The sequence below is a fragment of the Gobius niger genome (assembly GCF_951799975.1).
Source record: "Gobius niger genome assembly, chromosome: 9".
NCBI lineage: Eukaryota > Metazoa > Chordata > Actinopteri > Gobiiformes > Gobiidae > Gobius > Gobius niger.
The window spans coordinates 26,801,688-26,826,778 of record NC_136860.1 but is presented as its reverse complement, the minus strand read 5'-3'; the positions used below and the strand labels follow the sequence as shown (position 1 = coordinate 26,826,778).

The following is a 25,091-nucleotide window of genomic DNA, read 5'->3' as shown; positions in this document are numbered from 1 at the left end:
TATAACCTTCTCCTATTGATAGTCAGTAATAATATCCCAATGTCAGTCATAGAACCAGTTTTATTATTTCACAGGTATGTCTGAGTTACAGTAAAAATAAACATTATACGACTTCACAGTACATTCACGTTCCATGAAAGCTGCCGAAAGCTGGAGTCGCCTTAAGAGGAAATTATTAGGAGCTTTTTGATTAGAGCAACTTATGTTTTAGGGCAAATCTTTCCCAAATATCTTCAATATTGCAAAATTGGAAGGAATCCTCAATCAGACAAGATAACCAACTAGTAAATAAATGTTTGAAAAATTAAAAGATAACTTAAAACACTCAAAGCAAGGACATAATGACAGTCTAACAATGTAACTCAACTAAACACAAACAGGTGTAAAACCAACTGAAAAAAGGCTGTGAAATGGTTAAAGGCAATTCTGGATGTAAATGTATAATATATTGAGTTTATGTAATATGAGCAAATATAAAATCACTTCTTCATAAATCCCTCCACAATGATAATGTTCCCATCAAACAGATAATGCCATTCAGTACTTTTTACTGCACACGTACTTCGTTAATTTCTTCTTACAATCATTGGTCCCACAATAAATGCCTCACAAAGGGGATTTAATAAGGACATGTATCCCTTTTTACAGATTTCACAGTAACATTTGTGCTTCCAGTGTTTGGTTTGTGCCACAGAACTCATCTGATCCCAGACCAGCTGTGGAGGTAGGAGGACCAGCCTGAACCTCTCGACCCGGGGCTCTCTTCTTCACCTAATCAACATAAAGAAAGGTTTAAAGGGTCTTATTCTTGTCCTCTTATATTTAGTTTCATGCATAAATTCAAGTATATATAAATATTTTTAAACTCAATACATACCTTGTGCAATAGCAGCCAGTTTGCTCTTCTCCTCGGGGCTCAGCTGCAGCATGGTGTGTATCACAGGCAGAAGCGCTTGTCTCTCACTTCCCGACCGCAGGAAGATGAACTGCAGCAGGACGTTCTTCAGATATTCCAGATTGGCCACGCTCTTCTCCCTCTCCTGGTTTCTCTCCAGACGACGGATCTCGCTCTTCAACAACTATGGAACAGACAAAGCCATGCGACCATAGAAAATATCATACATATTATAGTTATTTCATTAGCCTTTTTGATCGCTCCGAAAAGTAAACCCCTCTTCATTTTGAGGACTTAGGTCAGGATCAGGGAACTGAAGTAGAGATTAAAGATAATAGCGCATAATGAGTGTTTCCTGTAACAACAGATTTCCAAGTCAAGCAATGGCTTATAGACAGAGGCGGGTAGTAAATAATTGTACTTCTTAGAGTAGTTTTATCATATATTGCTTTTTACTACTACTTATGTCAAATTATAATGAAGTATCTGTGCTCTTACTTCAGAAAAATAATTGTGAGAAGTGCTTTAATTTGACCTATGAAATATGAAATAGATGTAGATCGTCTCCTGCACCTTGTTCTTTTATGTCTTTTTTTCTGTATTATCGTGCAATTTTCTGGGAAAATATATCACCATTTTCCACATGATTTTACGTTTTGTTTCACACAATGTATGGCATCATTGAGACTTTTTCACTCAGTTACTCAGTACCGACAATACTCAAGAAACATCTTCTCCACGTACTTTTTTGCTTTTACTTGAGTAATTGTTTGTGCCACTACTTTTTGCTTGTACTTACTTGTACATTACTCTTACTTGAGTAAATATTTTTGGCTACTCTACCCGCTGCCCTCTGGTTTCTGACTATTAACTTGTAGGCCAATAAATAACATATGGTAAATGAGACATTATGGGAGAGTGGAGATTTTTATTGAAGAACGTATACCACAAATTAGCAAGACTGGTCTGTGTATTAGGCTAATTTAACCTTTTACACACTGCATTTTCTCCAGATCGGCTTTACCCAAATCTAAAAGCTTCTCAACCAGAGCCTCATTTGAAAGCTAAGATCTGCAAAAGTGATGTAAACGGATGTAAACGGCTTTTTTGTTGTGTTTTTGTCACTTTTTTTGCCACTATTTCATTGCTATTTGTTGCGTTTTCTACCTTGTTTTTTGTCGCTTTTTTCAGTAAGTTTTTAGATTTGGGTAAAGCCAAACTGGAGAAAATGTGCTCGGTTCAGGCGGGGGTTAAGAAGTTAAGGCCTTTTCTCCCAATCCTGTTTCATTTTGTTACCTAAAGGGTTCGGCGCTATTTTTACTTTTATCCCAACGGGCTTTCCGTAGTCATCGAAGGACGTCACAACATGGCGCTGCCCTCTGGTCTGGAACTGTCAACATCGGGCGAGTTTTTTCCGTCTCAAATCACACATTCTAAATAACGACCCCCAAGATCCCACCACGCACTTACGTCTTGACTAATATTGGATATATTTTGTTGAGATTGTGTTAACTCAAGATGGGTTTGCAGCGTTTTCTGTGCATTTCTTTGAGGTGCTACTCCGCGCAGTTCCGACTTCTGCACGCGCATCAAAACGCGCTTCAAAATCTGCAAAGTTCATCGTTTAAAACTACGCCAGATCGACTTTATTCGCATCTTTTCGGTGCAGTTAAGCGGGGACGGGCGGGCCACGGCTTGTCCACCTCCGCACAGCAGCTGTCCCGGGACGTCACGTTATTCGACCACGACAGGACGCGCTTCTTCCGCCTCCTCTCCGTCTTCTGCGGCGGACAGCTTCTCTTCTGGACGTACCTGGCGCAGTTCGCCTACACGGGGCTCAGAGACACGAGCGGGGCGAAAGGCAAGGCGAAAACCGAGTCGACAAAAACGACGGGCCTGGCTGGGATGTGGAGCTTTGAAATGAACCTCGGCTCGAGCGCGTGGAGGTACGGGTTCACCGCCGGATGCTTGGCAATCGGAGCCGGGATGGTCGGGCTCGGGTTTTTGTTCAGTCGACGGTCTGTGAATCAAATCATCCTGCACCAGGGTGGGAGGATGGTGACAGTTTGTACGCAGTCTCCGCTTGGACCGGGGAAAGGTCGTAGGATAACAGTGCCGCTGTCCCAAGTGGCGTGTTATGCTCACAGACAGGAGTCGTCCACATTCATCCCACTCAGGGTCAAAGGACACAAGTTCTACTTCCTCCTGGACAAAGAGGGGACTGTCACTAATGCCAAGCTGTTTGATGTCACTGTTGGGGCCTATAGAGTCATATGAACTCAAAAAATAAAACAATGTAAACCCTTTGAAATACATGATCATGAATACTTTCATGAAACTTTTGTCACTTTCCTGCTTTCAAATAAACTCAGTAGACCTCGTGTATTAAAGTGCTTTAAACAGCTAACCATCAAAATGAATTAAAAAGGAGGTTTTCAATTAGGCAAATTTTATCTCTTCAATTTTGTCTAAGATGTGAGTAAATATAACTACCCGAAAGGGTAACACTTTACATTACGGGCCGGTAAGTCCATGGTACTTACAGTGGTAATTACTAGTAATGACAGTGGTACTTATTGTGGTACTAAACGTGGTAATTACTAGTAATTGGGGTTAGGGTTAGGAAGTCACAGAGTTACCACTGTGTCTCTCATTACTAGATACAGGGGTAACTCTTAGTAATGAAGGTTGTACTTCTATTTACTATGGTACTTACTGGTAATTCAAGCTGGCAATTCATAGGTAGTAAATGTGGTACTTCTACAAACAGAAGTAATTTCTAGGATTGTGTGAATATAAAACAACATAAAACAGCATTAGGGAAAACAAGAAGTACAACCTTCATTACTAAGAGTTACCACTGTTTCTAGAAGTACATACCTTGTAATTCTCACTATAGTATCCTTTAAGTACCACAATAAGTACCTAGAATTACCACTGTAAGTACCACCATAAGCACCACTGTAAGTACCATAATAATTACCTAGAAGTACTACTGTTATTACTAGCATTTACCACTGTAAGTACCACAATAAGTACCTAGAATTACCACTGTAAACACCAAAGACTTACCGGCCCGTAATGTAAAGTGCTACCCATGAAAGTGTTACAAAATGCTGTTTAGTAATAAAAGACACTGGCTAAATTTAACCTCTTAACCCCTGCATAAACAGAGCAGGTTTTCTTCTGTTTGGCATTGCCCAAATAAAAATAAAAGTGTCAAAATAGCACCAAAAAGCGATGAAAACGTAACAAAAAAGCCACAAAAAAGTGTCAACAACACAGCAACAAAAGCGAGGAAGAAGGTCCATTTAGATAAGTTTTGCGGGTCTTAGCTTTCAAAAGAGGCACTGGCCCATAGGCTGTAAGAAACATTTGGATTTGGTTAAAGCTGAACTGAAGAAAATGTGATGGGTTAAGGCGGGGGTTAAGAGGTTAAATGGATTAATGAGACTGTCAGGCAAAAAAAAAACAAAGTGCCACAGTGATCTGGAGTTGCTCCTGTTTGGTCTAGGTCCAAAGAATGAGGGCCACTGACAGCCAGGTTATTCCATTTGGTCTAGGTCCAGCCAGATTATTCCATAATTCTTTTTTTCTGCCCGGATGGCACAGGCATATTCCAAGATGACAGTGCCAGTGGTTTTATAGGAGGCATTACTTTTACACATGAACTGGCTACCACAGAGTCTGAACTCCATTTACCAGATGGGTTGTGCTGGAGGAGGCTTTGCACTGTGGTCCGACTCTCATCATTAATACAAGATCTTAGTGAAAAATTAATGCAACACTGGACAAAAAATGAAAAGAGGCAAGATCGTCTACAAGATCATATTGAAGTAGATGAAAATGTGCAAATTTACAATATTGAGCATATGTTAAATGTCAAGTAACCAACAAACACTGGTGCTAAACAATAAAAAATATACTGCACTTATTTGTAATAAGTGTGTAAAGTGTACTGAACTTTTGTAGCTTATAGACCTCATATTTGGGGGGAGAAAGCAATCTAAATTAGAGATGTTTTGCAGAAATTTCGCTTCATTATCGAGAAAGCTTCCCAATATGAAGATTTCGGCCAATATCGCCCACGCCTACATTGCGCATCGCTTATCAAAACAATGACACAGTAGAAGTGCGTTGTAATCAAAGCTAATGGCTGTCCAGTATTGACCCGTTTTGTTTTTTGGCCAGGCAGTATATAATACCCGCACAGTAGCAGATAAATACATACCGTGATCTGCTCCATAAGGACAGCATTGGTTGCTTCAGTTTCATGTAGAAGGCTGTTGATGTGCTCCAGGCTGCGGGTGGCCGTGCTGAGCTTTTGACTCAGCTCATCTTTGGTCGGCTCTACGGTCCAAACAAATGGCTCTGGAGAGAAAGACAGCACTGACATGTAGCAGGTTTCATCACTGTAGTTATTGCATTCTTTTATTCTTTGGAGAGGGGGGAAAAAAAGAAGAGAAAAACAGAGTACGTCCTCTGCCTTTAATCAGACCTTGTTTGGGGTCCGGAGATGAGAGGAGCTGCTCCAGAGAGGGTAGGGGCGTGGAGGCGGGAGATGGGCTCTCTGTCTCTGTCATCTCCATGCCTTCCCCCTCTTCTCGGGCCATCGACTGCAGTTCACCCAGGGCCATGAATCCCAGTCCAGTCTGGCTGTAGTCAGGGTTTTTACGTTGAGAGTCCGACACAGATTTGCGGCTGGTCTGCAACGTCAAAGCACCTGCGGGGAGGAAAATGGTAAATACAGGGTCATGAAGATGTACCTCACAGTCTCCCATCCTGGTAACAATCAAGCCATACCTCGCATAAGGTCTGATCAGAGGAGATTTATTCTCAAGGCTGTACGGCCAAATTTAAATGAAAAATCTTACATTGCTCACAGAAAACCAAACCTATTCCAAAACATTACATTGGGAAGCTTAAAGGAGCTATACCTGATTGTACAAAGAAACAGGGTCACTCAAATTTCAAATTGCTATTTTCTGGTCCAAACTCATCTCAAACTGTCCTAATGCATTTACAACATCACAATTTGTCACAGGGACTGAGTTTAAACCAGGTTTCACAACTTTCAGGAAAGAAAAGCGTCACTTCACTGTAAAAAATGCCTATTAGCCTGACGTTTTATGACTGTTGTTTTTTGGATAAATGTCTGCTTTTACCATATACTAAAGGACAAAACAAATTTTATTCCAATAACAGAAAATGTAAAAAAAAATCAAGGATAGCTCATTTAAAGGGGCTAGATGCAAGTTGGCCATTTCATACTCACTACTGCCACCTCAGGTCATACATGTAACTGCACCTTCTATATTAAGCTCGTGCATGAAGGCAATTTGACCCAAAGAAACAACTTTTTGAGAGACAGTGCAGGATTTTAGAGGCAGTTGTGATGAACAGGACATGGCTGGAACATGTAGGGGGAGGAAAATACATAATCTTAACATTTTTAAACTCTGTATAGTCCCTTTAACCAAGCACATATCTGTGAAAGGCGCTATATAAATAAAGCACTTCTTCTTGAATGGAGTTTACAGCCTATAGACGAGTGTAACTCCTCATTTGAAAGCTAAGACCTACAAAACTGATTCCATTGTCACTTTTTCTTTTGATGCTTTCTTAAACCATTTTCTAATTATTTTTTGTCGCTTTCTTAACTCTTTTTAGGCACGCTTATGTCACTTTTTTGATGTTTTTGTTTTACTTTTTATCTTAACTTTTTAAACCCTTTTAAAATAATTTTTGTGTCGCTTTTTACTCTTTTTTGCCTGCGTTTGTGTCGTATTTAAAAAAAAAAAAGTATTATTATTTTTTTTTACATTTTTTGTCACTTTTTGTTGTAGATTTTTTCATGTTTTTGTTGCTTTTTGTCGCTTTTATGATAATGTTTGTTGTTGCATTTTCATCCATGTTTTTGACTTTTTTTTATGGCCAGACAGTTTTTTCAAGAAGCTTTAGATTTGGGTAATGCAGAACTGGAGAAAATGTGCTCGGTTATAAGCGCTAAAGAGCAGTTAAATAAAATCCATCTGCAATTTTCACTGTCTTGATGTGTCCTACAGTGTTGTGACAAGAGGGGGCACCAGACACACTGATAAATGTGGCTGGACTGAAATGGGCAAAGCAGAGTTTGAGTGTGGGTGGACAAAGCAGAGAAGTATGATTGATGATCCTGCAACAAAACGTTCATGCCACTTCACCAACTCTGGCCTGGCATTTTCAAACATAATTTTAAGTACACGGCTAGTCTGGAAGCACCGTATTACTCTGATTTGTAAATAAATGGGAGAAAATGCTTTTGATATGATGTTTTGGCAGCTTTACCTTCCAGCGTCCTTGCGAAATGGGCACAATTCAAAGCATTTGTCAAAATTGTAATGATTAAAGTCATAAATCATTCAAACATAGATAAAATTGCTGTCCATTGCTGGTGATTAAAGATATACAGGGATGCAAAACTGCCCAACTAGGGAGATTAATTATTTTGATTGATCCCTGTTGCGTTTTTACTGCAGATGAACCGACTCGAATGCTAGTTTTAATAAGGGAAATTTTGGCCTCATATTTGGGAGGGTTAAGGCTGGTGTGTGCATGTGCGAGTTGCTAATGATGATCCTCTCCAGATGCCGCGCGGAGCCGTTTGCCACACTCGGAGGCGGGAAGGAGCGCGGGAGCGGAGGCAACACCTGGACCAGCCAAACACACACGCACAAGTACACAGCGCAGACGCACGCACGTTCCCCGTCATTGGCCTGGGTTTATTTGGAGTTGGATGCAGGGGGCAGCTGTGTGGGAGGTGAAGAATGAGCTTCCAGTGCTGCTTTACTGGTAAACACACCGGCACCTCCCAACCTCCTGTGACCGTGTCGGAGTGTCTACATCGCACAAGAAAGCTCGAGTCAAAACTTCACTTTTTTACTTTTTGTAACGCCACGGTATAAATGTAGCGTATTGTCACAGATTGCACTCAAGGAACATGCACCCAACTTGGGTCAAGATCGTCTTCTGACGTTATACTTCTTCAATTACTTAACATTTGTGGTGGTCAAGAAAAAAAAAGCTGCCTTTTTAGTACCAGGAGGTGAAGAGGTTCTTATAGCCATATTGTGGAACTAATTAAAACCTGAAAGCAAAAATACTAATGCTCAGCTGACACCAACCCAACAATGATATCTGGATGAGGAAGCAAAGTTTCTGAACCTAATGTTTTGCTACCTGTAGTCAAAGCAAAGCAGTAACTTGGTGAAATGGTGATGTCTTGCTCCCAAAAGAGTCTGAGAAGAGGTGTACCCGCTCACAGTAAAAACAGTAAATCTCTCATGATAATCACAATTTTTCAAAATGTTTAGCCGTTTCTGGCGGACTATAAACATATTTACCACACCCATAAATCAAGGCAAAATTGGGTCCAGGTGGATGTTCTTTTTCACAGCAAATTGTTCAGTAGTAGAAAGACGGCATTCATTGCTAATGTTAGCATATGTAGCATGAAGCTAATGTTAGCTTCCTGGTTAGCATTGTCTGTTTTATTATGTATTTGTGGGCTGTTGAACAACTTGCTCTTGTCTCTGTAAAAACATTACCGTTCAAAAGTTTGGGGTCATTTAAAATGTCCTTATTTTCAGAAATACAGTCTTCACATAGTTAATGTCGTGAATGCCTATTCTAGCTGGAAATGGGTGATTTTTAATGTGATGCCTACAGATGTGCAGAAGCCCATTTCTAGCAACCATCGTTCCAGTGTTCTAATGGTACATTGTGTTATTAGTACAGTTATTATGCTAGCACTGCTGAAAACGGTTGTGCTGATTAGAGAAGCTATAGAACTGGCCTGGTTGACCCCAAACTTTTGAGCGGTTGTGAATATTATGAAAAATATTCATAATTCAGCATTTGTTAAAGGAATGGTGGAAAAATGGGAGAAAGTTTATTTTTTTCACCTTTGTTTTCCCACTCAGGCTGCTTCAAAAATAACCATACGTGACCATACATGGGCAATTCCAAAGATGCCGTGTATCTACGAGTTAGTAATATCTGACTCTCAACATATAAATGTGATTAACTTTTGGATGTGCCGTCTGTTGTGTTTGTTTACTCACTGCTCTGGCTCTGCAGATGGAAGAGCTGCTCCTCCACTCGAGTCAGTTGTCCCTGTAGTGTCTCGACTGTGGCTCGGTGTTCGTCCTGGAGCTTCCGCAGCTGCTCGCGATACGTTATTCTCTGAGCCTCGATCTGAGAGGACAGGTCCGCCTGCACCTGGGACGCCTCCGACCGGAGACTCACGTTTTCAGACTGCACAGAGAGCAGCCTGTGCGGGGAGAAACACAGAGAAAATCAAGGTCTTAGTGTTGACACGTGAGAAATAGAGGATGAACTAACTTAAAGTATTGGCTAAATGTTATACGTAAAAGTGTTTAAGGCTGCACAGTTTGTAAAAAAAAAAAGTTAAGAAATATATGTTTGTAAATGTTAAGTTTTAAGATGAAGGTTCAGTTCAGTCACATCCAGATTAGGAGCATTATTCACAAACTGCTAACCTGACACAAGAACCCCATACATTTTCAACATCATTTTGTTGTTTTTAAAGAATATACACTCCAGATCACTTGTGTCCAGCTCAATTACATTGCCTTTGATGTTTTCTTCTTCATGACTGCCCATATGTGCACACAGCAGTGGACATATTTGCTCTGTAATGAGGCGTGCTCAGCGTGTGTCTGACCTCTCGCGGAGCTCGGCCTCTTTGCTGATGGTCTCCTGGAGGATCTTGTTGTGTCTCTCGAGCAGCGTGTCGTGTTCGCTCTGAAGCTGCTGCAGTTCAGACGAGACGCTCTGAAGAGTCTGCTGGCTCTCCGTCAGTCTGGAGCGGAGTAAGTCCACCTGAGAGGACAACTGCTCCCTGCAAGAACACATAAAATCACAGATGAAATGATGGAATTCAACCATAGTGTGTGTTTGGTGAATTGAAATGGAAATGAACTTTAGTATAGAGTAAATCTTTAGTGGGGGGGGGGGGCTTCAATGCTCAGAAATGTGCTGCAATAAATGTGGTCCTAAGAATATGCAACTCATTATTCAAATGGACAACACACAAAAAAATACAGCTGTGCTCAAAAGTTTACATACCCTGGTAGAATTTTTGACCATTTTTCAAAGAATATGAAATATAACACAAAAAGCTTTTTTTCAATCATAGTTAGTGGTTTTGTGAAGCCATTTGTGGTGAAAAACTGCTCTTTTTTAAAATCATAATGGAAAAAGAAAGTACCAAAATGACCATGATCCAAAGCTTACAGACCCCCTTTAACATCAATGACAGATTGGAGTCTTTTGTAGTTGTTGTGGAGAAGGTTCTGTATATAATCTAATGGTAAAGTGGCCCATTCCTCTTGATCATTAACTTTTGATCAGGGTCATTTCTTTTTTCATTATGATTTAAAAATGGCAGTTGTGTCACCATAAATGGATTCACAAAACGATTAACTATGAGTGTTAAAAAAAACACTTGTGTGTTATCTTTCATATTCCTCGAAAAATAGTTTAAAAAAAAAATCTAAAATTCTGCCAGGGTATGTAAACTTTTGAGCACTGTATATTCTGTTATAATTGACCGGGGTAGGCAACGTCCGGCCTGGGGGCCAAACTCGGCCCTCCAGCATAAAACCCTTGGCCCCCCATGAGGATTTTGAGAGAACATTTATTGATAAATTTGAGACCAAATAAGTAATTAAATACTCTAAAATGTGGAAAATACTATCAATATTTTCACATTTCCCAGCAAAACACCCCATTAGGTCATAAATGATTTGCAAATTAATTATATTTGTAGAAAAAAGGTGCTTGACTTTGGGCTACAATTAAAGGCAATGAAGAAAATAGGCCCTTCACCAATAAACTTGCCTCCCCCTGTCATAGACCTTCAGAATAAAAAGCGAGTACCTTTCGGTTTTGCTTGAATCGTCACTCTGAGATGTAGACTTGCTCTTCTGTTGCTTCAGAACATTGTGGACTCTCACTTTATAACCTTCAAACTCACTGGTGGTCGCCACAAGTTCATCCTGAATTCAACATCAGAGTTGTACATTAAAAAAACATGCCCATAGAATCAAAATTGTGATAAGAAACCACATTGAACTTAAATGCACCTTTGCACTGTCCCTCTCGGTCTGCAGGCTGCTGATTCGCTGTTGCAGGGAGTTGCTGGTTCTTTGGTGCTGCTCCAGTGCAGACCTCAGCTGCTCTTGTAATCGATGGCGCTCGGCCGTCAGCTCACACACTTCAATCTGAAACGAAGACACGCACACAGGCACTTTTACAAACAAGGAAACCGTATACGATCCGCGCTTTTGTGCAGAACACTCTCCTACCTTGGAGCTTTCTAGTTGCTGCTGGTTGGCCTCCAGCTCTCCTCGTAGTGACGCTTGCACCATCATTAAAGAGGACTCCTGTAGGGCACACATTGAGCACATGCGATTAATTATTTCTTCAAGGCCGCCCCCTCTATCCCAGTTACATAACGATATTTTCATTAATTGTACTAAAGACACGTGCACATACGGAAGTCACACAGACCTGTTTCTTGGCATCAGCTAAATCCTTCCTAGTTTTAACCAGCAGCTGTTTTATCTTGGTGGTCTTCTCCTCCCCCTGGTCCAGCTGGGACTTCAGAGTCTCTGGAGACGGGCAAATACACGCACATATGAGCACAGACATGTTAAATAGGCATTAATGAGATAAATAACAGGCAGTAAAGGAAGGGTTAGGAATAGGAATTACTGTGTGTGTTAAGGGAGAAAAAAAATAAAATGAATGAAAGAAATGAAACAAAACAGCCAAGGAAAATGAAAGTAGTATGCACATAAATCCATTGTACTCATGAAATAATGAATGAACAAGACTGTCACAAGTACATTTTAAAAGGTGGAGCATACCAATTTCCTGTTTGAGAGCCCCTTCATTCTGGACAAGAGTGTTTACTTGAGTCTTCAACTCTGACACTCGCTCCTCTCCTTCGGCCAGTTTCCCGTTGAGGTCTTTGACGTGTCGTTCATAATCTGCCATCTCCATGTCCATAAGTGAGCTCTGCTGCGCCTCCTACACAACAATGACAAGTTTGAGGGGAAAGACCACGTGTAATCTGACAGTACAGAAGATTATTGTCAGGATTAAGAAGGAAGAAGAAATAGTAAAATGTATTTGTCTCACATCAACCAAACCACATCAACAAGTAAACGTGAAATTCTCTAATCTGGTTCTCCACTGCTTTCACATGAAAACCCTGACTTCCAGTCTGCCGTCCTCCGACCTCCTCCGAGCCTGTGCTAATGGACTTGTAACTGCGCTGCCTTTGGCCAAAACCTGCTCTTTCGGGGAGAGTGGCTGCTGTAGCTCGGGGCGGCCATCACCAGTCGAGCCGCTTGACTGGACCGGCCTCCGGAGACTCCAGTGTCTAAAAGCCCTTTGCACCCGGGACGATACCTCTGGGTTTCAGACGACATGACATCATTCTACAGTTCTGTTTGACTGAGATGGAGGCTGGTAAAAGTACCATTGTTAACAAGAGTGTGGTGTTGTTGGAAAAATCCAGGAAGGTAATAGATGTTATTATTAATATCAACACTTTGTGGACTTTTCTTCTGGAAATATGGTTGTAAAGGCCAACAGATATAGATTATAGCTATGGTATAAGGCTTTATTATTGCAGTATTGAGCTTTTATTTTGGTAATTCCTTGAAACTGCAAGTACTGCAAGTAAATTAGCTTGACGAACAGAGAAAAAAAGACAAAAGAAAAGTCTAAATAGGTCATCGAAAACATTAAAACTACAAAGATTTAGCTTTCGTCACTTGGGGAACAAGGTTTGGAATGTTACTGTGAAATATTTATGAGCTGCTTGAAATGTTTATTGTAAAATTGTAATTTTGGAAATGCTAACGAAGCGAAACTAATGTAATGAGCTGTAATGGTCGAAATGTAATAGCAATGCATTGTTTATTTGTTCTTGCCCAACTCTTAAGTTGGTTGATGACACGGACGGCTCGATAAAAGTAATTTAACGGTCAGTTCTGGCCTTCTCAATAATGAATACTGAGGTTTAGCCTAATGATATAAGACTTTTGTTTGTTAAATAATACTGGATGAAAGCATGTGTTTCTGTTTAAGCTGAGGTTTGTGTAAAAGATATGTCTAAGCATGTACTTCAATGTGGGAAAATTGTAATTACTTTTTTGTCAGATAAGACATGATGAGGTTTAGACTAATGATTGTAATTTAACTATTATTAAAGCTGTGTAAATGACCCCATTGTCAAACTATAGAAGTCAGAGTTAGTCGTTAGCTGGAGCTCTCACAGTATCTCCTGTGCATCCTGCTGTTCACATGAGTTAACTGAATGCATGATTCAGGTGAGAGATGCTGCCCTCACACGCGGGTGGTCTGTGTTAAGACAGGTTACTCGGCATTAACCGCAAATCATGGTAAGATATTTGCATTTTGACAGCAAATTAGACCAAAGAATTCAGGCCTGTCCTCAGTGTTAATATCTCTGCTGAAAACAACCACTCCTGTACCTTTCGTAGTTGCTCCAGCTCTTGGGCGGCCTGTTGAGACTGCTGCTGCTGTTTGCGAAGCTGAGCCGTCAGATCCTCAACCTCCTTCGTGGCCGATGACAACTCCTAGTGAAGGAATCATTTTTTAATGTTATAAATTAAAGACACGAGGATTTACAATACTGCTTGTAAACGATGACCTCGGTGGCATAAAGGCAGTTTCATTTAAATGCAACTATAAAGTGGAACAAATGGGACATTTTATTGGATAAATTGAGCCAGTTCAGAACCACATGTGTAAATATTAAGGGAATTATTGGACATTATTTTATTTTTAAAACAAACTACCTTCATCTTGTGTTCTTTCAGACTCCTCTCAGCCACCACCTCTTTTTCCAGGTTGGACATTTGCTTTTGCAGCTCTTGGTTGTGAGCCTCCAGCTGCTTCACCGTGTTCCTTAAGGACTCCATCGCCGTCAAAAGATCCTCTTTCTCACTCGTCAGTGTCTCGGTCTAAAATGGCATGAACAAATCAGAATGAACCTAATTATTGTACGTTTCGATTGCAATCCAGACATTTTAACCTGTTCTATCCAGGATGCGCTGAAGCCTCATATATCGTAAGCTGGCAAACCTTGCATATTGGATTCGGTTTGATGACATAAATTGCCTATATTTTCCATCTCGTTCCCGAGCTCTTAAACCGCCAAATCAAACTCCCTTGAACACATGTGACACAGTAGGAAGCCAGTGAAGCATGTCTGACAACCGCTGGCGCCATGGGCTTTCTCTCTCTCTCTCTCCCGGCCCCTCAGTCTGTCAGCTCAACACTGCAGCCGCCATCGGTAAACAAAGATGCCCAGATGCGTTTTGAGATCCCTGACTAGGTTTCCGTTAAGCCTTCTCCCTCTGAGACCTAAAACACATCTGAGTAAAGTGTGACTAAGAAAGCGCCACCGTTGTGATGGTGCACCCGGCAGATGGAGGCCACGCTTCGCTCCATTTACCTAGCGCTCGCTCTTTCATTGGGAAAAGACAGTTATTGGCTTCAAGTGCAGGGTGTGTGTTTATAGTTTTATATTAAGCTCTGTTTTGAAGGCGCACCCAGTCATATCTGATGGGCTGTTAGTGGGAAAAGAAAGGGCGGCACAGTATAGATCTCTTTTTTATTTGCTTTAGCTGCATAAACAAGAGCAGAATCCTTAATTCAAAGAACACAATGGGAAGATTTTGACATGTTATATAATAGAAATTTAAAGCCAATCTCTGTCATGAAGAAGAAAATAGACTTAACTATTTTCACACTGACACATTTGTAGCTCAATTTTAAGTGGCAGCAAAATGATGGAAGGGCTTTAGGCAGGAGTGGACTCACACTGGACGATGGCAAGTTTGTTGCCGAGTTACCACGTACGTACTTTTCAGACATGCACCATCCTCTGGAAAATGTCCTGACGTTGTTGTCAATATCTCCTAGGGCTGGGACAATTTATCGAAATCGCAATATTTACTTTGGTCAATCTTAATAATCATCAAGGGACTTTGTATTGACAGATTTACGGCCATTTCTTTGGCACAAACAGCTCCTAGTTTTGGAGTTTGAATGAGACATTAGAAGACTTTTGTTTGTTAAATAATACTGGAGGAAAGCATATGTTTCTGTTTAAGCTTAGGTATGTCCAAGTTTATGAATCGGCATGTACAAGGGATCAGTCTACTCCCTTTGAGCTTCCATAACAACAACAACAACAGCTAATTATTTTTTTGCCATGTCGTCCAACCCTCATTTGTTTAACAATTTTCTCAATAAGACATTGATGAGGTCTAGCCTAATGATTGTAATTTAACTATGATTAAAGCTGTACTATGTAAATGATTTCCAAATCATAGAAGTTAGTCGTTAGCTGCCGCCCAAACGTGTTTCTAGCTCTCACATTATCTCCTGTGCATCCCACTGTTCACGCGAGTTAATTAAATGCATGATTCAGGTGATGGATGCTGCCCGCACACGCTGTTGGTCAGGTTTTTTTTTTTTTTTCACCATTTGCTGCATTTTTTGAGTCTTTTGAGCATTTCCTGTGTTCTTCCTTAAGCATTACAGGCTCTCACAAGTCAAATTAAAAACTTTATTAACCTCATCGTGAGCTAAACAATGTTCGGGTCTTGAGAGAAAGAGATGTCACCTATGCCGGTCCCGCTGTGGAGCGGATCTGCCCTCGCTTGGCCGCAAACGCGGAACAAAAAATGCACATCTTCACCCCCCACAACTCCTCTCCCCTTCCTGCCGCAGTGTTTGATTGGAGGAAAAAGTGTTTCTCCACCCAACGTACTTCCCATTTAGATGCACTAAGTCTGGAGCTGCAAGATCACAAAGTGCGCTCCTACACAGCGCAGAATGTTATGCTATAGTCTGCGTTTTGAAACACAAGATCGGGCCCTTACTCTTTAACCACAAACCATGCTTAGATATTTGCATTTTGACAGCTCAACAGCAAATAAGACCAAAGAATTCAGACCTGTCCTCAGTCAGTGTTAATATACTTATGCTGAAAGCAACCATTCATGTATCTTTTGTAGTTGCTCCAGCTCCTGTTGAGACTGCTGCTGCTTCTGTTTGCAAAGCTGAGCTGTCAGGTCCTCAACAAAAATGTTTTTTTTGTTGCCATATCGTTCAGCCCTAATATTGTCCAGACATTCACAGGAGACTGTGACATCTAAAAAGGACTCTAGAGACACTGACCGTGCTCTCACAATAATGCCTAATAATGGAGTATTAAAATTGATTAGCTTGTATATTAGAGGAGCCTAACAAACTTGCTGTTGTGCATTATCTTGATCTTGTAAGAACACATCTACCAAAAATGAGACCAAAAGAATACATTTGTGCTAATATGCTTTGGTAAACACAATGAAATTTTCAACTAAGAAAGACATTAAAATAATATAACAGTTCTCTCATTTCAGGCGTCTTTACTGTCAGCGCAGTAGGGTAAGTGTTGGTGGCTAAAACGACTCCGTAAATCAAAGGGGCAGTGAGTCTATTGGAGAGATGTATGGCCGGACAAAGTGGCGTGGATTTAGTGTCAGAGAGAGTGCTTGGTGTGCGTCTGTGTGTGTATATCTGTGTGATTGAGTGTGTATTAGTTTTACCTGTGCGACAGCAGCGCTGAGGCGTTTGCTCAGCTCAGCAATCTGTCTCTCGCACGCCTCCGTTCTCTCCCTCTCCTGATCCAACTGCTCCGTCTGTCTGTCGTAGTCGATCTGCAGGTTCTACACGGGCACAAACGAACACATCTATATTAGAGGAACAGCTCATCGTGACTACAGATGTAATAACACAATAATAGTAATTTAAAATAATATTTATTGACTTTTGACAGTGACTATGCTATTTTTGCATTTTAAAATCAAGGATTTGGAAGTTAACCAAACATATTTAACGGGATATTTCAGGATTTTTGACATAGGGCCTCATTTCTTAGTTATCCAGTGTTGTTAATTTCTGGAGAGATTTGAAGTGCTAGGCCAATGCTAGGCTAGCTCATGTCTATGGTAACTAGTAGCCTGCATTAAAAACAGTCTGACCCAAGCACAGTGCACCTGAGGCAAGTCACTTATAACACCAGACATAAATGTCTGTGTTGACTCACTGAATAATTTTTGAAATATAACCATTTTGCACTTAAAAGAGCTTATATTTGAGCAGCATCAGCTTCCAGGTTGTAAGCTACGCAGCGGCGGAGTGATCTGCGAGGTTACCGGATCTACAGTAGTTTGTTTGTACCTGCGGCCGGCATTACTACACGTGGAATTCACAAAGGAGCTCTCTACAAATCAGATATGGCAACGTTTGGAGGACGAGCCCATGATTTTGAGAGGTTTTTAATGCAGGCTACTAGTTACCATAGACATGCGCTATATATACTATAATATAAGGACTGCATAAATTTAAAAAAAATGTCAAAAATCCCCAAATTTCCCTTTAAAGCTAATTTATTTTCTACCTCTAGTTAAAGAAAAGCCGCAGTATGTCCTTGGAGACAAGCTGGTGATGTCCTGCTCCGAGCACAGTTATGAGGAGAGGGAAGCCCACTCACAGATAAAGATATATGTTTGTTGAATAGCACTTGCATTTCATTCTGTTTATTGGGTGAAATGTTACACAATAAGGCTTCAATAAATCTGGTCTTCATTCATCAAATGTCAATGCTTCTTCCCACAACTGTGAAATTTGACATTATAAAACCCATTTATGACTGGGAGCCATGTGCCAAGGTAAACACTATGATCTCAGGTATGATCTCGTTTACAGTTCAGTCCATCATTAGACACAACAGAGCGGTTTCCGGCATAATGCGGACACAGTCGTAAAGCTGAGCGCTGTCTGGGGACTGTTTAGAGACTGGCTGCCAATTAGCAGCAGAAAAAGACCACTTATAAACAAAGACATTGTGCGAATCTCTGGTGCACCGTTTAAACAATATAATGGTCAAATTGTTATGAAAATGTGTTGAGTTTTTCCCGTGAGACTGTGCAGCTCATGGAACCGTGATCGTATTTAAACTTCCTGCAAATCCTGAAACCTTTGGGATCGTACCTTGTAGCCTTCAGCGCTGTGAATGATATCTTTCATTGAGCTGCTCACTCTCTCCCGCTCGGATTTCAAAGTGTCTATCTCCTCTTTCAGCGATGAGACCTGAAAAAATAAAAATGTGGAGGGATTACATTTGATTTGTGCATCAAACCTGCTTTGTAAAGTTATATTACTGAGCAGATCTGACCTCTTTCTTACTGATGTCCAGCTCCTTCTTTGCTTTAACAGCGACCGCTTTAATTTTCTTCATCTTCTCCTCCTGCTCTTTGTTTTCTTTTTCCAACAGAGCTGGAAGACCATGATAATAGAGTTAGCGCCAATGGATAAACATAATGAAGGTTTTATATCATGTTATAACATTAGCCAAGCTTAATCTGCAGCTTTTTATACAGTAATTTAAAAAGCATCTTCATATGTTACCTATTCTCTCTGTAAGGCAACTGTCAGCATTTTCCACAGATGAAGTCGCAGGACTTGAAGACTTTAATGAGAAAACAAACACACTCTGAAAACCAGACAATTATCTAAGGAAAGAATACTCCTCTATGCAACCGTAAAGTTTTTAGTGCTACAGTTCAACAAGTGAAAATAAAGTGAATAGATCTACATATAGACTCTATTTTCTGGACACAAAAAGCAATTTACAAACATAATGAAACAGGCATCTAGAGACACATAGAACATTGATTGATTCATTGGTTTGATTCCTAACCCGTGCAGGTCTTCTGCATGTTCTCCCAGTGTCTGGGTGGGTTTCCAATGGTTGTCCTCAGCAAACCAAAACATGCACAATAGACTAATCCTTCAACTAGGTGCTGGATCTTGGCATAAGATCTGGAGATGGGTCCCTCCCTGGGCACTGCACACCTGACAGGTAGTTACAGCGGCTTAGAAGAATGTGTAAAATGCACAGGACAAGCCACTTCTTTATGGGGGTCATTATCAAAACAGGTGCTATATAGAGTCCATAGCTCAGGGGTCACTAACGTGGTGCCCGCGGGCACCCAGGGGCCCTTTGGGGCATGTCCAGTAGCCCTTGGGACTTTTTCTGTGTAAAACACTTCATTTTCTTGAATCTAATTCTTAAAATTACAGTTATTTCGGTTCTTGTGACTCAGTATGAATTTAAAATATAGCTATTTTAATATAATATGGGGTCAATATCCTATAAGTGAACAGTGTACGTTTAAGTCTTTAGGATTTGTTTTTAACTGGTAGCCCTCGACCAACTTAATGCTCTTAAAGTAGCCCTCAGCTGAAATAAGGTTGGTGACCCCTGCCATAGCTATTTGTGCATGTTGCACATGGTTTACAATTGCTTACATTACATTATTGTAGCCCCAAATGTAAATGTGAGAATGATGTGTGAGTAAAAAATGCCCTACATGCTGCTACTTTTGCATGTGCTACTCGTTTTGCACATGAGCAAACACTTGGTAAATGACCCTCTATGTGGAGAAACCTTAAGCATCTGGCTCAAGACACAACAGCAATATGCCTCTTGGGAGTGGGAATCAAACCAACAACTCTAAGGTTGAAGCATAAACATGAACTGTCCACCGTGTCACTATCACCTCCAAGTGGAGCAATGACTAAATATTTTACAATGTCCACCTATAATGTGCATATAAACAGGACAAAGGGAATATCTTTCATATGCGCATCACTCACCTGTAGAGCCGTGATCTCGTCCCTCAGTTGAGATATGAGCGTGTCCTTCTGTGTCAGCTGGTCTCTGAATTCTCCCTCCATCTGTCCTTGTTGCTGCTCTGGCTCTTTTTCTTCAGTTAACAACGAAACTTTGTCTTGTAACATTTGATTTTCTTCATTCATCTTCTCATTGATGGCCTTCATTTCCTCCAAGTCTTTCTGCAGGCCCTCCACATCCTTCATCACCTCAACAAGATTACTTTGGAGTTCGTTTCGCTCTCGTTCCACTTCACTAATATGAGTCTGTAGCTCGTGTTGCGTCGTTAGCGTAGCCTCTACTTTAGCTTCTTCTAGATTGGACTTGAGCTTGTCTCTCTCCGTTTCTAGCTCATCTATACGCACCATCAACTCCTGTATCTCCTCTGTTGAATCTCTCTTCAACTCAGACTGACTTTGCTCTAATGTTGTTATAGTTTCCTTTGCTTTTGCGGCTTCTTCTGATAACGAAACTAGCTTAGCTTCCAGAAGAGCCCTTTCCGAAGCCTCCTTTTCCAGTTCAGATTCTAACTCTGCCATTTTGGACAAAGAAAGCCTCTTTTCTTCCTCCATTTGGGCGAGCTGGGAAGTCACCTCTTCAAGTTTCTTGATAAAATCCTTGTTTTCAGCCTCGAGTTGTTCAAGGGTCTGCTGCTCCTGCTTTTGGCCGCCTTCTTGTTTTTCACTTTCTACTTGTGTGACATCTTTCTCCAATTTCACTGCATTCAATTCTTTCTCTTTCACCAGAAGCAATGTCTCAATTTCCTTTCTCTCACCCTGAATTCTGTGTATTTCCTCTTCTTGAAACTGAATTTGTGACTGCATTCGGCCTCGCTCTTCATTCAAATTGTCAATTGTACTTTTAAGATCTTCATTAGTTTCTTGTTGGTGCCGCGATTGGGAAACAAAGTCATCTTTCTGTCTGGTTATCTCTTCCAAGCTCTGTTTCAGCTCAGACGCTAAAGCCGTTTGCTCCTCGATAACTGCTTGCAATTTCTTTTCCTCATCTGGGAATGCTTCTACTTTAAGTTTCAACTCTTGTAGGTTTTCCAGAATGGTATTTTTCTCCTCTGTGACCTCCTTAACTTTCACCAAGACCTCATCTCTCTCTTGGCTGAGCTGCTGAATCTTCTCTTGTAGCTCCTGTATAGCAATGGCCCCTTGTTCCTTCATGGCATTGTATTGAGCAACAAATTCTTTCGTCTTCTCTCCCAATTCTGTCTCAAATCCCTGCAGAATGCCTCTTGTGTGGTGATACTCGGATAAAATGGAGTCTCTTTCTTTGGTTAAGGCTTCACATTGCGCTTTCAAATTCTGGTTTATCTTCAGCTGCTCCTCTAGTTTTACATTTTGGTCTCCAGTAGGGCTTTCAATTGCTTCTTGAGATTCTTCAACAGGTTTAGAATAATTCTCACTTGGTTGTTTGTCCGTAGCAGAGGTCGCTTCCCCAGCGCTGCTGCCGTCTTTGTTCATTTGTAGCTCATCGATTTTAAACTCCAGCTCCTCTCGCTCCAACTGAAACTCCTCCCTGGCCCTCTCCAGCTCCGCCTCGAGTTCGCCTTTGAGATTTGCGAGCAGAATCAGCTCGTCCTTTAGCATTGTGTTCTGGGCTTGGAGATCTTCCAAAACATCTCTCAGTTTCCCTATCTCCATCTCCTCCTCTCCCTCACCGTGCACCGAGGAGCTTTGGATTCGACGAGACAACTCCAGCATCTTAGCGATCCCCGAACCTCGAGCGGGTTCCTCGTCCTCCTCTTGGACGTCCTGCAAATAGCTGTCTGTAAAAGTAAAGATAATGCCACTTATAATCTAAGCATTAGATATGTATGTAATGTCTGATCTATTACTTTAAACTCTTACCTGAACCAAGGGCATTTTCTCCAGTTCAGCTTTAGTCAAATCTAAAAGCTAAAATACCTAATTTGAAAACGAAGATCTACCAAATTGATCTGAACTTTTATGTCACGTTGCCACCGAATTTTGGTCGTATTTTTGTTTTGTTTTTGTAGTGCCTTTGTATTGTTTTCGTCACGTTTTGCTGCTTTTTTCACAATTTCCTTGCTCTGTGTGTGCTCGACATGTAGTAGAATTGAACTGACTTTGAACTTCATACCACCTTAAACAAATACATTAAAGTAAATAGTGCTGATAATGTAAGTCAAACTTTCCTATATAAACAAAGCACTCGCCATTTAATCCCAATTGTTGAGAATATTTGAGAGCAGGTTACATTCTCCCAGCACAAAATATGGCCTCAATACACTTAGTTAGAGATTGATCCATCACCAAGTCAACAACTACCTATACTTTCAAAGGGAAGAACATCACATAGTTAACCTCTTAACCAGTGTTAATTTCGTCGACTAAAATATTTAGTTTTAATTTTAGTCAAAGTGATATTTTTGACGACTAAAATAGGACTAAAACTAAATTAAAAGTTTCTCATGGGACTAAAACTATGACTAAAATGTCCAGATTTTTTAGTCAACTAAAATAAGACTAAATAAAAATGACAAAAGGAGAGACTAAAATCATCCAAACTTCTATTGACAGTCTGAAAGAGCCTCAGATCATTTAAATTCACTGCCAAATGAACAGGTTTGAGCTTTATTCATGTGGAAGCTGCCCCACGAAGTCGAGGACCTTGATTAAATATGATAATAAATATTATAAATGCAAAGTCGACTAAATTAGTCTTAAATTTAGTCGACTAAATTGACATGCAATTTTAGTTGACAAAAACAAGACTAAAATTGAAAAGCTTTTTTTGCTCGACTAAAATTAAACTACATTTTAGTCAAAAGACTATGACTAAAACTAAAATTAAATATGTTATCAAAATGAACACTGCTCTTAACCCCACCTTAACCGAGTGCGTTTTGTCCAGTTCGGCTTAACTCAAAAGCTTACCGCCTACAGGCCAGTGTAATGCCTCCTTTGAAAGCTAAGACTCACAAAACTCATCTAAACTGATCTTTTTCCTCACATTGTTGGAACTTTTTGACATTTTTTTCCATTGCTTTTTTGTTGCATTTTCGTCACATTTTTTCATCACTTTTCTGTCTCTCTTTTGTTGCTTTTTGTCACTGCTTTGTCACATTTTGTCACTTTGTGGTCACTGTTTTGTCAGTTTTCGTCACATTTTTGGTCACTTTCTGGTCACATTTTTATACTTGTTTTTGTCCCATTTTTGTTGTACTTTTTCAAGAAGCTTTAAGATTTGGGTAAAGCCAAATTGGAGAATGTGTCTCGGTTCAGGTGGGTTAAAACAAGCAGTACTAGCACAATCAGTCGATCAAATTCCGTGTGGTTTTGAAGATAGATCTCCAACAAGGAGTACATACAAATGGTGGTTTGGTTTGTGTTGTGTTATACTAAATATCACTGTCATACCTTTCAGCGCGAGTTGCTCGGTGAGTTCATCGTGCAGATTCAGAAGTCGGTCCCGTTCGATCTCGAAGTCTTCCTCTAACGCCCTCATCTCCTCCTCGTGCTGGAGGCTCTTCTGGCTCAGCTCTTCCCTCAGGTTCTCCACCTCCTGTTGGGCCTTGGTCAACTCGGTCTGGTGACTCTCCTGAACATCAGCCGCCTCCAGAGTCTTCTGCTTCTGCACTGCTTCAAGTTCAGCTCGAATGCTTTCCAACTGGGCCTCCAAACGGCGCCGGGCTTCTTCAGCGCTCGCCAGCGCCTCATGTTCCCTCTCACGCTCACTTTCCCTCCCCCTGTCAATCTCTTCACGTTCTTTGAGTAGTTTCTGGAAAAAGGCAACCTCTTCTTTGTGTTTATTATTGGACTCCTCTATACTGGCTTCAAGAATCTTAATCCTCTTCTGATGGTCCTCTATAACGCGGTCCAGGTCTCCTTGCAGCGCTGCCAAGTCCTCCTGTCCAAAATCAAATAAAGTAACCAGTCAAATATGAATGGAAAAACGTGAAAGAAAGAAGTACATCCAAAAACAATTGTGTAGCTAAAAAAATGAAATAAAGACAATACTGATTACCTTGTTTTGTTTCTTGGTTTTGTCAAACTCTTTACGACACAACGAAAGGTTTTGCTGGGTTTCTGCCTTCTCCAAGAGCAACGCATCCATTCGCTCAGTAAGCTCCTGTTATTCACAAATCACAAAACACACTTAAGAATGGCAAAGTTTAGAGAGAAATAAAATCTCAGAACAATGGACGCTAACCTGTATTAATAAGGCATCTTCTGAGCTGCTGGGACTGGCCGTCGGCTGCTGTTTCAGAGTCTCAACTTCTTTCTCTAAATCTGAAAATATAACAGTAATGTACTTTAATTCATTCTCGTGCAATTATACAAGGACTGCAACTATCAGATATTTTAGTTGTCGACTAGTCAACAATTACTTCATTTGTTGACTAGTCGTGTTGCAGTCAGAGTGCAGTAAGTTTTTTTGTTGAGGCTTTGAGATTTTGAACCAAATTAAGGTCCATTTATCGCCCATATATCACAAAATGTCTTCAAGAGTAATTTTAAACTTTGATTCAAGCCCTGATTTGCGTAGGAACTGATAACAACAACTGGTTACTAAATTAATTGCAAGTTATTCTAATAAACCAGTCACTATTAATTTGATTAGTTAGCACCACAATAAAAGCAATTTTCTCTTTTATCGTTACCTGCACATTTGCCCTTCAATTTTTGCATCGCAGCCATCTGCTTCTTAGAAAACTTAATCAAGTCATCTTTGGACAATGAATCCAACTATAAAGACACAAAGAACATTTTAGAAACACGTCTTTTCTGTCAACATGTGGGAGGAGAAGTGCAAAGTTACCTTTGACTTATTTGCACCTGCTGGTGATGCAGCCACAGCCTCTGGCCCAGGGCCACTTGAATCCTGCTGCAAATAGCAAATCAGAGAACAGATATTAGACACATACACCATGTTTCATTCATTGGTCACTTCAAACTCGCGACATTGGTGAAAACAGAATCAATGTAAACTTTATTATTAGCATCATTCTCAAGTGTGACAATGAGCAGAATACCCTGCATCGGTACGATTTCCCCTTTTACCGAATATTCTTCATAAACATTTATTTTTTAATACCAAGGAAAAGACCATAAGACCAAAAACCATAGAGTAACACTGTAATTGTAATCGCTGTCGTGGAGCTTTAAAGTTGAGGCTAACGCTAATCCAATGTTCATTTACCTCCATCTCTTCAGCTACGCGGTTATTCGCCTTTTCCCCCAAGTGACAAGCCCCGGCAGATGCTCTTTAAACCCAGATAAACCAGTCTGGGCGATATTAGCGATGAACTCCGTGGTTTTGTTGAATTCAAGACTGAAACATCTCCTCTGTTTTGGGTTTCAGCTCGAGCCAAAGCGACGAGCCGCTGCT

At 40.6% G+C, this 25,091-nt stretch overlaps 2 protein-coding genes across 2 annotated transcripts; one reads left to right on the top strand and one right to left on the bottom strand.

Moving 5' to 3' along the window:
- Positions 1-441: 441 nt before the first annotated feature.
- Positions 442-25,091, bottom strand: gcc2 (GRIP and coiled-coil domain containing 2). Its single transcript, XM_079562496.1, has 24 exons — positions 24,903-25,091; positions 24,522-24,587; positions 24,364-24,448; positions 23,913-23,992; positions 23,727-23,831; positions 23,120-23,609; positions 19,712-21,504; positions 18,461-18,521; positions 18,228-18,328; positions 18,044-18,142; positions 16,597-16,716; positions 13,795-13,959; positions 13,468-13,572; positions 11,830-11,992; positions 11,471-11,571; positions 11,266-11,343; positions 11,044-11,181; positions 10,838-10,956; positions 9,621-9,797; positions 8,998-9,206; positions 5,394-5,618; positions 5,127-5,266; positions 878-1,079; positions 442-771 (listed from the first exon to the last, which is right to left on the bottom strand). The coding sequence occupies exons 1-24, from the start codon at positions 24,906-24,908 to the stop codon at positions 698-700; spliced, it is 4,902 nt and encodes a 1,633-aa protein (XP_079418622.1). The 5' UTR covers positions 24,909-25,091; the 3' UTR covers positions 442-697.
- On the top strand, positions 2,200-7,881 carry tmem223 (transmembrane protein 223). The gene is made up of 2 exons (XM_079562497.1): positions 2,200-2,841; positions 7,522-7,881. Exons 1-2 carry the CDS (start codon positions 2,414-2,416, stop codon positions 7,703-7,705), a joined length of 612 nt encoding a protein of 203 aa, XP_079418623.1. The 5' UTR covers positions 2,200-2,413; the 3' UTR covers positions 7,706-7,881.